The sequence below is a fragment of the Saimiri boliviensis genome, chromosome 19, assembly GCF_048565385.1.
Source record: "Saimiri boliviensis isolate mSaiBol1 chromosome 19, mSaiBol1.pri, whole genome shotgun sequence".
NCBI classification, from domain to species: domain Eukaryota; kingdom Metazoa; phylum Chordata; class Mammalia; order Primates; family Cebidae; genus Saimiri; species Saimiri boliviensis.
In genome coordinates, this window is record NC_133467.1 from 11,865,233 (window position 1) to 11,881,540 (window position 16,308).

Genomic DNA, 16,308 nt, shown 5'->3' on the forward strand with positions numbered 1-16,308 from the left:
GTGCAATGGCACGATCTCGGCTCACCGCAACCTCCGCCTCCCGGGTTCAGGCAATTCTCCTGCCTCAACCTCCTGAGTAGCTGGGATTACAGGCATGTGCCACCATGCCCAGCTAATTTTTTTTTGTATTTTTAGTAGAGACGGGGTTTCGCCATGTTGACCAGGATGGTCTCGATCTCTTGACCTCGTGATCCACCCGCCTCGGCCTCCCAAAGTGCTGGGATTACAGGCTTGAGCCACCGCGCCTGGCTCAAGCTCTAAATTCTTACTTGTTCTGGGCAGATGTCCGAGTCCCAGAGACCAAAGATGAAGCAGCTTTCAAATACAGACTCCCTTACTCTTCCTTCTCTCCACCTGTGTGTGGGGCTACATCACCATTTCCTCTCCTCCTAGCTTCTCAGCTGTTTTTTTTTTTTTTTTTTCCTTGAGACGGAGTTTTGTTCTGTTGCCCAGGCTGGGGTGCAGTGGAGTGATCTTGGCTCACTGCAACCTCCGTCTCCCAGGTTCAAGCAATTCTCTTGCCTCAGCCTCCTGATTAGCTGGGATTACAGGTGCTTGCCACCATGCCCAGCTAATTTTTGTATTTTTAGTAGAGACAGGGTTTCACCATGCTGGCCAGGCCGGTGTCGAACTCCTGACCTCGTGGTCTGCCTGCCTCAGCCTCCCAAAGTGCTGGGATTATAGGTGTGAGCCACTGTGCCCAGCCAGTGTTATATCTTTAAAACCCAATGTAAATTGTGAGTTGAATCAATTTCTGATCAATTCATCAGGATGTAATCCTATCATCAGTAGAGAAACATCTGTATTTCAAACTCCTAGCCAACCCCCATCCAAGACCTTTCATCAGTTATCAATTTACCACTTTTTTTTTTTTTTTTTTTTTTTTAAAGACAGGGCCTTGCTCTGTCACCCAGGCTGGAGTGTAGTGGTATGATTTTGGCTCACTGCAACCTCTATCCCCCCAGGCTCAAGTGATCCTCCTGTCTCAGCTTCCCAAGTGGCTGGGACTACAGGGACATACCACTATGCCCGGCTAATTTTTTTTTTTTTTGTAGAAATGGGGTCTTTGTATATTGCCCAGGCTGGTCCTGATCTCCTGGGCTCAAGCAATCTGCCTGTCTAGGCCTCCCAAAGTGCTGGGATGACAAGTGTGAACCACTGTACCCTGCCAAGATTTAATGGTCTTTTACGTATCTTTAATCTCGTCTCCCCTGGCAGTTTTTCAGCATAGAAACATACTCAACGTTTTTCCACTTAACGAAACTGTCCTCCTTTCAGTCTTGCCTGTTCCTTCCCAATCTACTACTCCGTCTCTCCTCTCCTTACCTTTGCCAGAAATCTCTCTGTGAGGATCGGCTGCACTCAGTGCCCCCACGTGCAGGTGTCTGCTGCATTCTACAGCCCACTGCAGTCTGGCTTCTCTACAATAACCTGACTGGCCCCACTCTCTCAGAGGTTATCAGTGACTTCCTGTGATGTGTCAAACCTAGTGGTTTTCTCAGTCTTTCATATGCTGACTTTCATGGCATCTAATAGTTATTATAACAAATGTTATAATGAACACAGCACCTACTGCATCTACTGCAAATAGTTACAATGAATTCTTACGTTAGTGTGAATGTCTTATGTGAATTATGCTTGCCAGGCACTGTTCTAATCCTCACTACAACCTCCTAAGTAAGGTACTATTATTATTTCTACTTTAGGAGTGAAGCACACAGAAGTTGGGTGATGTGCCTGAGTCCCCAAAGCTAATAAAAAGCAGAGCTGGGCCTCAAACAGACACTGGCGCTCTCTGAAATCATTCTTCTCCCTGGCTGCAGTGATGGGACCCACTCCCAACCGCCCTCCTACCCCCGAGGGCTTTCTGTCTCTGCCTACTTCCTTGTCCCTCATTTCTGGTACTGTTCTTAATGTGTACCCTTAGCCTTCCTGTTTTCACACTCTGCCCATGGTCCTTAATCTTTTTGGACCCTAGATCTCACAAAATTAACTGAAAGCTGATGGTTCACCAGAAAATGCTTCCATGAATATGCACTCAAACTTGACACATAATTTCAGAGTACTGGAGGTGCCCTGAAGCCATGAAGGCTTCCCAAGGACATCATGAGCTTCACACTGACCACCTCTGCTCACTTACCTCTGGTCTTTTACCTCCACCTAAGGCAACATTGATTATTCCTTTCTTGTTTATGCATTCATCAGAAGGGCTGGGGTGTTACTTTTCATGATCTAACATCCCTACTGGATGATCAGCAACCTGAAGGCAGAGCCCCCACTTTATACTGCTGGTGCCTAGCACAGTACATGACATATAATAATGTAACAGACAATCAATAAAACTTAGTTAACTGGCAGTGCTTATGGAACCGATAGTATCCTGTTTGTTCAACCATAGTAGGAATTGGGTGTTACAAAATATATCACTGCATGGAAGTTTAGGAGCTACAGAAAGTCCTCAAACAGCCCAAGAGGAAGTACCATAAAAGAGCATGTTGAGTTGGATGCACAGAGACCTATAAGGAGAAATGGGCCAATACAAGCATCAGGTGCTCATCCCAAGAAGGGAAGGAGTGTGAGTTGCTCAGTGGAAGGGCCAGGTGACCAGCAGAGTCTGTCACCACCCTCCCCTCTTATCCTTCAGCCCAAGGATGGGTAACTGTGAGGGGATTGGCCTTATAGACAGATAAGAGGCAGTTTCTAAACGGAGCCTCTGGGAGGCAGGTGTGCCTAGCAGTTTGGCTGCCCTTCTGCACAGAAATGGAGGGGGCTCTTTTCCAAGGAGCCAGGATTCCTGGGGCCTTGCTCATCTTCCCACCAGCTGACCTTGAGCCCAGGCTCTAACCAGAAAGCAGAGAGCTGTACCCTCTGGGGAAGAGGCTCACTGAATACAGCTGTTGCCAAAAAGCATTTTTATCTTGGGCAACCACTCACTTGTCCTTCCCTTTTGTCACCCACTCCTCTGCGACCCGGCGACGCTCTGAGACGCTCAGGGACAGGCCTTCTCCCGTTGTGCCATTCACTGTTCCAAATAAAGAGAACGTCAGTGGGACCAAGGCATACCTCTGCTCCTCCCACCCAGAGTCTGAAAAGTGCAGGGTCAGAAATTCTGCACTGAGGATGGTCAGGAGGGGAAAATGCCACATTTCCATTTTCACTTTAAACTCCATCTTTTTCCTACCTTCACCTTGTGAAAAGCAGTGGGAAGGTTAACTGTGACTCGTAATTATAAATCTGACCTTGATATCAGGGAAAGACAGCAAATATTTTAAATGAAGACAGAGATGACTGCCGACATTTTACATCAATCTCCAGACACACCACCCAGTTTTATATCTGGGCTTGAATGGCAGGAAAATCAACACCATCCAGTACCAGCATGTCAAATAAGTGGGAGTTACTCATGTGGGTGCTTTTGTATACTACAGATCTCAAACTATCTCCATTTACAGTTTGACATGATGGTAGTGCTCTAGGACAACTCACTTTTTAAATATTTCATAAATAAGTACAAAGGATGTTAATATTTCTTACACCAAGTGCTCTTACATATTCACTTACTCTCACAATGACCTAGCAAAGTGGAAATTATTTTTCTCATTTGTAGATGAAAACATAAGGTCTGAAACAGTAAATAGGTTTGAATCCAGAGCTGTGTGATTCCAAAACTTATCCTCTTTCTTCTTTTCCTTCTGCTATAATCATTTCTTAGTGGGTCACAGAAAGATGCCTATGGCAGTAGGATGCATTACTGACATCTCATGCATATGGTGGCACTGTGAATCTCTAAGCACTCAGCACTGGGTTGGAAGAGGGGAGATTTGGGGAGGCTAGGGAGGGAGGTCAGAAAGTATTTTTAACCACTCCTTTGGGGTCTTGACTTCAAGTATGCTCCAGTCATAGAGATGTTCCTGCTTTTTCCTCATACCCAGGGGAGACCTGCTGCCCTTTGTGGAGTCAACATCTGCCTTCCCCACTATGGCTTAGTGCTGTAGAGGGACATTGAGTGGTTTTGTAATCAGGTTTTGGTTTTGACATGTGGTCCAGGACACTTCTTCACACGAGTTTTAATCTTCTCTGATTATTATTACCAGGTACCTCCAGCTCTGGAGGGGCTCCGTTGGTAGAGCAGTAGCTCAGAGCCAAGGTGTAGCATCCTCAGAATAAAAATGCATCTAAGGGTCTGAGAGCCCAGAACACCACACAAGGGACAGCTCAACCACAGGTAAGTATGCTAAAATGCTCAAGATCCAATTTTTTAAAACTTTCACTTTCTAGGAAATAAATGGGGATAAGTACTAATCCTGTGATTTCTTTGTGTGCTACATTTAGAGTTTTCCTTTCATTCACAATTTGAAAAGCCAGGTAAAGACAGAATAAAGCCCGTTCTTAAGAGAGAGGAGAGGCTGGGCGGGGTTGCTCACTCCTATAATCCCAGCACTTTGGGAGGCTGAAGCGGGTGGGTTACCTGAGGTCAGGAGTTTGAGACCAGCCTGGTCAACATGGCAAAATCCCATCTCTACTAAAAGTACAAAAATAAGCTGGGTGTGGTGGTGTGCGCCTATAGTCTAGCTACTTGGAAAGCTGGGACAGGAGAACTGTTTGAACCCGAGAAGCGGAAGTTGCAGTGAGCCAAGATCGTGCCATTGCATTCCAACCTGGGGGGAGATAGAGCAAGACTCCATCTCAAAAAAGAGGCTGAGGCAGGCAGACCACAAGGTCAGAAGTTTGAGACCAGCCTGGCCAACAGGGTGAAGCCCTCTCTACTAAAAATACAAAAATTAGCCAGGCATGGTGGTGGGCACCTGTAATCCCAGCTACTAGGGAGGCCAAGGCAGGAGAATCGCTTGAACTCGGGAGGCAGAGGTTGCAGTGAGTCAAGATTGCGCCATTACACTCCAGCCTGGGCAACAAGAGCAAACTCTGTCTCAAAAAAAAAAAGGGGAGAGAAGGTGGTTTAGTTGTTACTTAAGAGGGTTTAGTTGTTATTCTACCACTTCTTGGCTGAATGGCCTGGAGCAACCTAGAGTATATCTGAGTCATATATTTTCATCTCTAAATGGGGATAAAAATAATACCTTAAGTGTTGGCACGCCATCAAATGAGGTAATCTCTTGAGGTGCTTTGTAGGTCCAACACTGGTGGGTCTACAAATTCACAAAGTTCAGTTAGCTTAGCCAGGCTCCATCATAACTTATGACAGCATGACTCTGTGACCTCTTGGCTGGTAACCAGGTGAGATACACCTTCTAAAGACTGACCTGGAGACATGTAGAGACATTACCAAGGTTGACTTACCAAAGATGTTCTTCACTCCCTGCTCTTTCACAAGATAATCCACATACTGACCAATTACTGAAAAGTTGATTTCTCTAGAAGACACGGGAAAAATGGGAAAAAATTGCATATTTAGTCTTTTTCAGATTATTCAACAAATCCTCAGGTATATAAACTGCTTCCTCCTGCTTATATTATTAAAAATCCACTCAATTTGTGAAATTCTTAGCCTGCTCGAAATAATGCCTGGGCTTTTTACCCCCTGAATCTGATGATTTCTCCACTCAGCTATATATGCCTCACTTCTATAAGCAAAACACTATTAGTTATCAACAGTCTTTATATTTACACCTCATCACAAGAAGAAAAGTAGTTATCTAATTATCCTTCTTTTTAGAGCCCATATGGCCATGTAACTTTTGCCCTTTTTGGGGAAGAGTGGTGGTCAGGGACATGGTTAAATGAGAACTTAACATTTGCCATTTAATCCCAAGTGCTGGGATTACAAGTATGAGCCATCATGTCTGGCCTGTCCCTTCTTGTGTTTTCCCACTCTACTCTCAGGGTACCTAGGTCTATTTTCATTGCTGGAGGCCATTATCCATGATCAATTATTAGGAAGTCATTCAAGAGGATGTAAACATTCATTTCTTAGGCTTACAAGACAGGAAGATTCAATCTTAGTAAGAATTTTAGCACTTAATATTTGTGACAGCACATGAAATCTTAAACCCGTCTGTATTTGCTGGTTTTATATTGAAGAAAGTTAGCAGTTAGAAAGGAACTTCATCATCACTTTGCCTCTCAAAGGCGGAACAGCAGCATCAGCATCTTGGGGACTTTGTTACATATGAAGTATCCCAAGCCCCACACAGTCCTGCTCAGTTAGAATCTGAATTTTAACAAGATCCCCATGTGACCTGCATGCCCTTGGCAATTTGAGGCACATACCCTTGTAAGGATCTGATGCTTACGGTTAAGGGCTCTTTTCTTAAAATCATATTGATTTCAAAATCTAGAAACTGACTCAAGCAAATTGTATTAGGCGATCTGTCCTCAATCAAAATGCAGGAGGGGAATGATGGGCAATGAAGAGTGAAATCCAAAAAAATGGTGCAGCAAGTCTGGATTAAATGGTTACACTGTAGCCATGGTTACACCGCCAAGAACACAGCGTGCTAGCTGGCTGCCACTACACTTTTGTCTGTGGGGCCAGAGATCCTACTTTAAGTTCGGCCTTATTAACATTCTTTTCACCTTTACCTACTGTATTCCTTAAACAACAAAAATAAAACAAAAAAAATCTGATGTATCTAGGAAACAAAGACATCAAATGGTACTCGTCAAAAGGAATAAGAACAAAAAGACATATGATAGAAAACAACTGACTCTGAGACTAAAAGCAAAGCTACTAATTGCAAAGAATGCACAGGCAATCATGCCTATAACAAGTACAGAGAAAGGACAGCAGGCCTGAGCCTGTCAGTTGGGAAAAGGTGTGTTAATGCAATTATAAAGCCTGTAAGGGAAGCGAACTGCCTAATTATGGCACATGCCCCCATATCCTAACACTGCTCCCTCCTGGCCTCAGTCTGCACCTGAACAGCCCAGGTGTTCAGCAAAGGCTGGGCAAAGGAGTGGTGATGTGGGAAGTGACAATGATGAAATCACCACGAGCTCTACCTTTACAAGCTGCTTAGTACCACACATGGTATTTTGAAATTTCTCTATTAATTGAGTAAAGAAGAGAGTATACATGATTAAAATAGCAAAACATAATGAAGGTTATGACTGAGTCAAAAATTAAGTGTATGGGGGCTCAGAAGAGAGACTGATAAATGACAGCTAGGGAGGCTGGAGAGAAGACATTCAAGGGCTGGATCTGGATGAATAGGACAAAACCCAATGATTCTCCAACATTTTTTTTTTTTGAGACAAAGTCTCACTCTGTCTCCCAGGCTGAAGTGCAGTGGTGTAATTATGGCTCACTGCAGCCTTGACCTCCCGGGCTCAAGTGATTCTCTCGCCTCAGCCTCCAAAGTAGCTGGAACCACAGGTGCAGCTAACTTTAAATTTTTCGGTAGAAATGAAGTCACACTATGTTGCCCAGACTAGTCTCAAACTCCTGGGGTCAAGCGATCCTCCTGCCTCAGCCTCCCAAAGTATTGGGATTACAAGTGTGAGCCACCACATCCCACCCCTCCAACATTCTCGAGAGATACTGTTTGGCCCTATTCTAGAATCATTTTCTTTTTAGGGAGTTGGCTGCACCCTTAGGCAGATCTAGGCCAGTATGTGAAACTGGAAGCTCCTTCTCTTTCCTCCATGAACTTTGCAGTTTGTTGGCCTCAGTGGATAGTGCTTCCACCTACAGTCACCTCCCTCCCTCAGGCCTTGCTGGGAGACAGGCTGTCCAGCTGACAATTTCACTCAGGGTTGGAGGTCTAATGGGTTATTCATTATCTGTCCCTTCAAGAAAGGAGATAGCGGTTTGCTGCTTCTTATATAATGCCCTAACCTACAAGAATGATACTAACGGCAGAATTTTGGGGGCAAAATTTTGGGGGCAGTGGCCATCACTCAGAAAATGTTCTTGAATTCAAGTCCTTTTGTAACTACCAGATCTCTTTAGCGAGATCTAGGTTGAAAAGGGGCTAACTCTAAATGTGTTTGACTCTGACAATATATTTTTTTCCTTAAAGAGTATTTGAAAAGTCAGAAAAATCTAACAATGTCAGGGCTGCTGGGTGTGGTGGCTCACGCCTGTAATCCCAGCACTTTGGGAAGCTGAGGTGGGTGAATCACTTAAGGTCAAGAATTCGAGACTAGCCTAGCCAACATGGTGAAATCCTCTCTCTGCTAAAAATGCAAAAATGAGCTGGGCATATTGGTGGGCACATGTAATAGGGAGGCTGAGGCAGGAGGATTGCTTTTAACCAGGAGGTAGAGGTTGCAGTAAGCCAAGATGGCACCACAGCTGGAAACTGGAAAGAGTAGCAGCAGGCCCCACTTTAGAGGACTGGATGCCCCCAGGTCCCTCAGGCATTTCAGATCCCTGCCTGACTCTGCAGGTACGAGTTTGCAGCCTTGGGCTGAGATACTCAGCAGCTCCAAGCACAAATGGAGGTGAAGTCATCCAGTGCTGTTACCACGTGTTACATAGGTGCCCAAAACACAGGGTGAGGGTGACAGTAATTCTCCTTGAGGACTTTGTCCATTTTATTTTTTTTGAGACAAGGCCTCGCTCTGTCTCCTAGGCTGGAGTATAGTGGCATAATCACACTCACTGCAGCCTCAATTTCCCAGACTCAAGTGATCCTCTGGTCTCTGACTCCCCAGTAGCTAGGACTACAGCTGTGTGCCACAACACCCAGCTAATTTTTGTATTTTTTGTAGAGATGGGGTTTTGCCATCTTCCCCAGGCTGGTTTTGAACTCCTGGGCTCAAGCAATCTGCCTGCCTAGGCCTCCCATAGTGCTGGAATTACAGGTGTTAGCCATCCTGTTTGGCCTGTCCCTTCACTTGTTTTCCCACCCTACTCTCTGGGTACCTAGGTCTATTTTCATCACCATAGGCCATTATCCATGATCAATTACCAGAAGTCACTAGAGAGACTGGAAACAATGAGACTGGATGATTATTCTGCCTACCCACTGGGCATTCAGAGCTCAGTGCTCATAGAAGTGAGTTGAAACAAGTCAATCCACTTGAGTAGGTTGCACTGTACCTTCTCTTCTTTCATGAGCCCCAAGAACACATCTAACAACTGTGCATATCAGGGGAGAGTGATCCAGAACCAAATTCCATGCTTGCTGTAGTCACTCTTATATTTAAACCCAGTTTAATGTCTAAATTTCAATTACTGGGGATTCAGATTCTTTGCCTTGGGTTTAGATTCATGCCTTGAAGCCATGAATTTTTGTTGTTGTTGTTTTGAGACAGGGTCTTGCTATGTTGTCTAGGCTGGCCTCAAACTCCTGAATTCAAGTAATCCTCCCACTTCAGCCTCCCAAGTAGCTGGGACTACAGATGTGTGCCACTGTGCCCCATCAATTTTATTTAACTTTTTTTTTTTTTTTTAATTACAGAACCTATATAGTTTAGTTTAGAAAGTACATACAATAAAAAAAGAAAACCCACTCTGGATATCTCTGGAGACGATTCCTCTTAGTTTGATATTTTTCTATTCACAAATATACATATTATTTTCTTATATAAATATGGCCATATTAGATACAGTTTTATAACATTTTTCACTCAGCATTCTAATTTTAACATCTTCCCACATTTTTAGATGGTCCATTACTATACTGGCTAAACAACATTCTATTTTATGGATGAATATAATGACTTTTTCTAATTGTCTGTTCTTAGACATTTACTTTGCCCAAACTACACACGCAGAAGAAAGTCTTCTGTCCTTTTTGCCACAAATCGAGGTCTAGAGTGGGTAGACTGTGAAACTGCAGGTTTCATCTCTTAGAGTAAAAGGGTTAACAGAATTTTTCTGAAGGGGCTTTTCAGGGAGAAATCCCTATTGTTGTTTGTTTCCTCTCCTGGTGCACAAAATAGCATGGAAGACTTTCGCTTTAACTGAGAAGGTAGAATCCACAAGACGGGCAGTTTTCATACCTCACGTGATGTGGCATGCATATTAGAAAATCTGATTTTCCATTTTCTTTTGCCTTTTATACATATCTCTCAGCATTCAATCAGATAGGAGTTAAATGTACTCTTGGCAAAATAGCCACCTTGTTACTTCAAAATTCTTTCAGCAGGGAGGCAGGCAGGGACTAACCTGCCCATCCCGTTGGAGCTGGAAAATGTTCTGTTCTGGGAGTCTGGGTCCCCTCGTCTCCCAAACACTGTTAAAAAGACAATAATCTATGCCAGTCTGACTCCAGCAGGCCAGGCCTTTTCTCACTGGGGTAACAAGATTTGTTTTTACCAGAGAGTGTTGTGAAGATTCTCAGGGTGATGACAAGAACATTTGAGGCAAAAAACCACAACTTTGTTCTTGAAACTTTAGATCTGAAACGGACTTTCTGTTCTAATGACTGTGTGCCTGCCTAAAGAAAAAAAGTGAGTTATCAGAACAACTGAAGAGAGCAAGTCTTGGCCGGGTGCGGTGGCTCATGCCTGTAATCCCAACACATTGGGAGGGCGAGACGGGCAAATCAGATCATTTCACTAAGATCTACTTACGCTATTCTTTTTGGCAGCTGCTCTACTCCAGGACATCAACTTACATGCAGAAAGCTGAATTGTTATTGAGCATTCACTGAAATTAAGGAGAAAAAAGGATCCAGGGAAATAGTCCTTGTTCAGCCACTCAGAATTATGGTGGACATGTATACTGTACATGCCAGGTTAGGAGAGGTCCCACAAGGGCAGGTCATCTGGCAGTATTTCCAGGTATTAGATTCCATGTGCCCTTTCCTTCCATCTTGGGTCTTGGAAACATGCCAGAAATGCAGATTCCCTTGTGGGTAAGTAGGTTAATTCCTACATGTTCTTGGTGGGTGTTCCAAAACTGCTTTGTAGCTATAGGAATGTCTGATGGAGCAGGTGGTGGGAGAAAAGGGAACTAACATGGCTCCCATGCCTAATTCCGTGCTATACACTGACCTACACTATTTATTTCTTAAATACTATATACATAATGAATTCTTTTTTTTTTTTTTTTTGATTTCACACCTCAGGAAAGTAAGGTAACTAGAAGAAAAAAGCAGAATTGATGAGAAAATAGTAAAATGGAAGCAGCAGGACCACAGGTTTTTGGGAAATGAGAAAGATCCAGAAAAACAGAGTCATTTTAGTTCTCTCTAATCAAGGGATCTGGCCTTCCGGGAAAACAGCAGAATAGGGAGGAAGAACACACTCACACTCTGAGTGCGTCCCTGATGAACAAACAAGACTGTTTTAAGAAGCCACTTCCAGGATAAGAGGGGTCTTATTAAAAGGTTAAAGTAGCATGGACCAGATGCAGTTAGGGGATTACAAGCAGGATCTCACTCTGTAACAGGAAGTAAATCACAATTCATGCAATCACATGTCTTCTGTTTGGTCTGTGAACCAGTGACTGATGCATTGAGAAACAGCTGATGTCAGTCTTTCTTAAAACTTGTGGAAAGGGGAAGTAACAGAAAAAAAATTATTATTAACCAGCTGAGTAATCTGAATGCCAAATCAGCAAGAATCTTATTTAGACCTAGTAAGGATATGATTTTTCATGGATCTAAGAAGCCAGGAAGTCTTGGACTCATTGGAGAGTCTCTAAGGGACAATTGTGAAATGGCCAACTTCGAAGGCGAATACAAAAAGACATTAGAAATTTCATCTCCTTTAAAGGGGTAAGATGAAGGTTTACAAATCCACCCACAGAAGACTGAAAAAAAAGCCCCTTTAAAAAGGTGTATTACACACATCTTCCTTTTGCCCCGTCTTAGGCCATAAAGGCAGTTCAAACTTTTTGACTTAAGTGTGTATTGACCCTGTCCTGAGCACTGTTGTATGAATTATCTCATTTAATGCTCACTATTATGTAGGTATAATTATTATTATAATATTACACAGAAAGAAAGGAAAAGCTTAAATAAGCCAGTATTCTAACTGTTTTGGTAGCCTGACCCTTCTGACGGGTCAAAAACATAGATTTGGATGAACTCTCTTTTGTCAGGGGGCGATGTTCAAGGAGAAGTTATACACAGTGCATGGCTCCCTATGCCACAGGACCTTTTTGTTATCTGATTTCTGAGCAGAAGGACTGCCACTGTATTCCTCTGGAGGCCAAAATACTTTCTTGGGGTAATGATTACTCAACAATCGTCTGTCGTTACTTCCCCCTCACCTCCCGCCCGCCCAACATCTAGTCAATGTTGAAATGAGGCTGTAAACATGAATCAAGAGTCCATCGTGCAGATACTCTCCCACTTTCCTCAGGGTAGGACATTTTCATCAAGTCTATGAACAGCCTGAAGTGGAATCATGCTGATGTCTAGAGACAGGATCCCGAGAGGGGCTAGGACAGTGCTTGATATCAAATTATGCTAAAATGGGATTCTCATCCAATGCTACTGGCCCTGTTTAGAAAGGCCAGGTCTGTGGTGAAATCCAAGGAGAATTTGCTCTGTGGAGCTACAGACACTGGGAGAAAGGCAAGCTGCCATTTCTCACCTTCTCCCTTTCTGCAAGGTGATATAGTGCTTCTCTAACTTTACCTCCTCAGACTCGGCGGTCAGAGACAGTGCAGACGGGTGACAGAAGCTGCCTTCTGGCAATAGTTCCACAGAGGTGCAGGGTCTCAAGTAACTGTTACTACAAAGAGCTTCTGTCCTTTTTGGTTGAATGAGAACCGATCCCCTGAAGACCCCAAATGATAGTTACCCATTCTCAGTCATTGGTGTGATGGTTGCAGCCACAAGACCCTGAAGTTTCTTCTTTGGGGAGGCCATTGAGCTGCTGGTAGGCCTGGAAAACATACAATGTAATTTCTCTCTTTCTTCAAGGAATGTCAATGATAGAACTCCCAGTCAAAGTCCATTTCTAGTTTAGAACTCTAAATTGTGCTTACAAGTACACAAACACACAGAGCAAGTATAAGATGGAGCTTAATTCTATTGAGGAGGAAACTTTAAGACAGGAGAGGGTAGACCTGAGAAAATACTATGTTGACAGGCTCCCATTTTATCTACACAGATGATGGAAGCAATCTAAGACCTCGAAGGATAAAGGTAAACAGCAGCAGGCCCAGGAAAGAGCTTGAACCTAACTCAGGTAAGTAAAACATACAATGAATTATAGCCATGCCTCAGTATACACAGAGGATCGGTTTCAGGACCTCCACATTATATGAAAATCCACGCCTGCTCAAGTCACGCAGCCCCAGCCTGGCATATGAGAATTCTGAATCCTGCAAATACTGATTTTCTATCCGCCTTTAGTTGAAAAAAATCCATGTAAATGGACCTACACACTTCAAACCCATGTAATTCAAGAGTCAACTGTACTATTACTTAAACTGAAATACGGTCATAAAAGGGGGCATTTTCTCTTTGCATTGTCTTCATTCTTAAGCTAGAATCTCACCTAAAACAAGCCTGTCTTAAGGTATCAGCATGATTTACATAACTACCTTCAGATTTACCTGACTTTTCACATCCTAATTTTGCCCAGTTCTGTCCAGTTTTCCTAGTTCTAGTTAACCATGTAAACTGCATATTCACCTCCCTCTTCCCCACTAGAGCAGGATCCCAGGACAGGGATGTTTCATTTGCCTTTGCTCTCTGCAGTAAGCCCTCTGCTTGACACCAGGTGTTCAATTCAAGAGAGAAGAACCCATGGGTGACTGAATGAAGTGATCAGAACTGTGGCTGGATAATGGCTTCCACAGACAGGGAGTTCACCACTGAAAGAGTTAAACTCACACCACTCATTGGGGGCCAAAGGATCTCTCACCATCTGACAGATTGTACCTGCCCATAATCAGTGTAAAAGACTAGTAAAAGACTCCAGATGGGCCACAAGAAGCAACAGAGCAGACTGGTTAACAGCCTGGGTCCCACAGGCAGAACACCTGGTTCAACTCACAGCTCTGACATTTGACCACATGGTTCAACTTGCAACTCTGACATTTGCTGGTTGTAGAAGCATTATTGTTTTTTGAGCTATAAGACATAAAAAGCCACAAATGCAACATCTAACAATTGAAAATAATAAAATATAATCAGATAGTATTTGATGACAATTCTACAAAAGACAGGGGCCCTTGTGGCAAATAAAGTGACGTCTATAGGTGATCAACAAAGGTTATGCTATAGTTCTGACATTACTGGCACATTCAAAAACCCAATGCCCACTATACTTAAATCTAACCTACATAATGTAGTACTTAGTTATGTAAGTTTGTTTGCTCTAATTGTTCATCTTATATTCCCAAATAGGAGAATAAACTTCGGAAGTATACAGACCAGATCTATTTTTCTTCCCCAAGAGTCTTGGCTCAGGTAAGCCATTGAGAAATACTGACTGCTTTCAGTAGAAAGACAACATGATACTTTCCTTGCAAACAGGCATGTTCCCAGAAAGACTTGCTCCTAAAATCAAGAGCAAGTCCTGCATGTAGCTTTGCTCTGTACTTCTTAATTCAAACATGAGACTAAAATCAGGCTGGAAGTGTAGAAAGATGAATCTAATAATCTGGACCATGGGAAAACACAAGATAAGAAATCATAAGATGTGGCCCTAATTACCTTCAGTACAATCAGCAGGCCACTTAGCCTCTGAGCCTTAAAGGCCAATAACCTAGGCTATCTCCCCCATGGAGGGATGTTTAAGCATCAAAGGAGATTGATGCCATGCCTACTGTACATCTTCACCTAGCACTCCTATAAGCATCTCAACTTAACATGCCCAGATGGAACCTGCCATCTCCTTTGTTCCTTACTGCAGAGGGGTGAGAGGGCCAGCTCTGGAGTCAGGCCTCATGGATCTGCATCCTGGCTCTACCACTTACCAGCTAGGTGACCTTGAGCCCATTAAGTAACCTCTTTCTGCTTCAGTTTCCCCTACTGTAAAGGAGGATAATAGTAATTGTTTTTCACAGGGTTGTTGAGAGAATTAAATGAAGTAATTCATGTAAAGTGATTAACAACAATGCTAGGCACATACTATGTGTTCAGTGCCCTCCATGAAGTCTTGCCTGATGTGTATAGGACAGTAGAAGATACTGTCATGCTCTTACCAGCATCATCTTCCCAGTCATCTTTGCTCTGCTGGTGCCTCCTTTCCAACCCTCGCTACTCTTGTCTATTTAGGGACTAGTTCATACCAATTCTGTTATCTTCTTCCCCTGCAATTCCCCTTTTCCTCCTTACGCCTTTATAATTTGCCCCTTTGTTACCTCTTATCTAGACCAATAGGCAAAACCTCAGGTCCAAGGGGCCCAAGAAGGTTCAAGTGATAGAGAGTCCTGAGAGCCTGAGTCAGCATTAAACACCTCCTAAATCCAACACTACTAGGCTGTTCAGGCTAAATAAAATGCCATATTCTTATGTTTTTGCCTGCATTTATTTCATACTAAGGACAGTAACACAGATGTTCTTAGAATCATCAGAAGCTCAAACTGGCAATTTTATATGTGCCTTTGATGGAAAGAAATAAAACTACCACAAACGTAGTTTGATTAGTTCGACAATTCAAAACAAGGGGCCTGTGGGAGTGTAGGATAGTGGTTGGCCATCACTGTCCTAATCCCTATTCTCTTCAATTCACACCAGCTGTCAGATTAATCTTCCAGTAACACCAGCATTTCTGGTCTTGTCTTTGTCCTGTTTAGAAAATGCCAGTAGGCTAAAGACCCAGCTCCCTGGGTCTGGGTCTCTATTCAAATCTTCCTGCTTGCACTGTACTTGCCCAGCTGAACCAACTGTTTCCTGTTCCTCCTACCTACCTTTCACCGTCTGTCTGCTTGCCTTTGCTCCTGTGGTTCTCTCACTTCAGTTTCTTCAGTCTGACCAACTTTTAAAATTCGCTTTATCCATTTCAGCAGGTATGGCTTGAAAAAATAAATAAAAACATCTCATTTTAAAAGCCAGGGGATTTCCTGATACCCCAGCCAAAATTTCTTAAACCTCAGAATTCCCCCAAACACTTGCTTTTCATTAAAAACCTTACATCAGAGTTAAAAGCAGGATGGTTTTTGGCTCCTCTCCTAGACTGTCTGCCATCTGGGGACAGTGACAGCTTCGAAAATTTCTTTGCACAGAGCAGTACACTTAAATAAGTAAAAGTTTACTGCCTTTGCAAACTGTGAAACGCCTACAGGAAGAGATGGGATTAAAAAACAACAACTTTAACAGAGAATGATCAATGTTTCTAAGATTCAAGTTTTAGATAAACTTGGAAACGTTATGCTTTGAAGTCTTCAGAGCTACTATCTAAAGCAAATGGTTCAAATGTTCTCCAGCCTAAGGCTTAATGTGAATTTAGAATATTATAATTGAAACATTGGGGAGGGGGTATTAGGATTGA

The 16,308-nt window shown here is 43.1% G+C and overlaps 1 protein-coding gene and 1 long non-coding RNA gene across 9 annotated transcripts in view; one reads left to right on the forward strand and one right to left on the reverse strand.

The window, feature by feature from the left end:
- Nucleotides 1-16,308, reverse strand: part of NPL (N-acetylneuraminate pyruvate lyase) — a 47,894-nt gene that overhangs the window by 30,692 nt on the left and 894 nt on the right. For 6 of the 8 annotated variants that reach the window (XR_012515091.1, XR_012515092.1, XM_010336059.3 and 3 more), the window contains exons 2-5: nt 15,728-15,832; nt 12,664-12,747; nt 5,299-5,372; nt 2,935-3,022 (exon numbers count right to left, since the gene is read on the reverse strand). Coding sequence is in view for 6 of the 8 variants with exons in the window: in XM_010336059.3 (XP_010334361.1) it covers nt 2,935-3,022; nt 5,299-5,372; nt 12,664-12,731 (230 nt within the window). In the remaining 2 variants the exon portion in view is untranslated. The other 2 variants (XM_074390068.1, XM_074390070.1) reach the window with 2 other exon arrangements.
- The window catches only part of LOC141582268 (uncharacterized), a 49,010-nt gene continuing 36,583 nt past the window's right edge, over nt 3,882-16,308 (forward strand). Inside the window, exons 1-3 of the long non-coding RNA XR_012515093.1 lie at nt 3,882-4,225; nt 12,976-13,053; nt 14,220-14,282. This is a non-coding gene — a long non-coding RNA (uncharacterized LOC141582268). The remainder of the gene's footprint in view (nt 4,226-12,975; nt 13,054-14,219; nt 14,283-16,308) is intronic.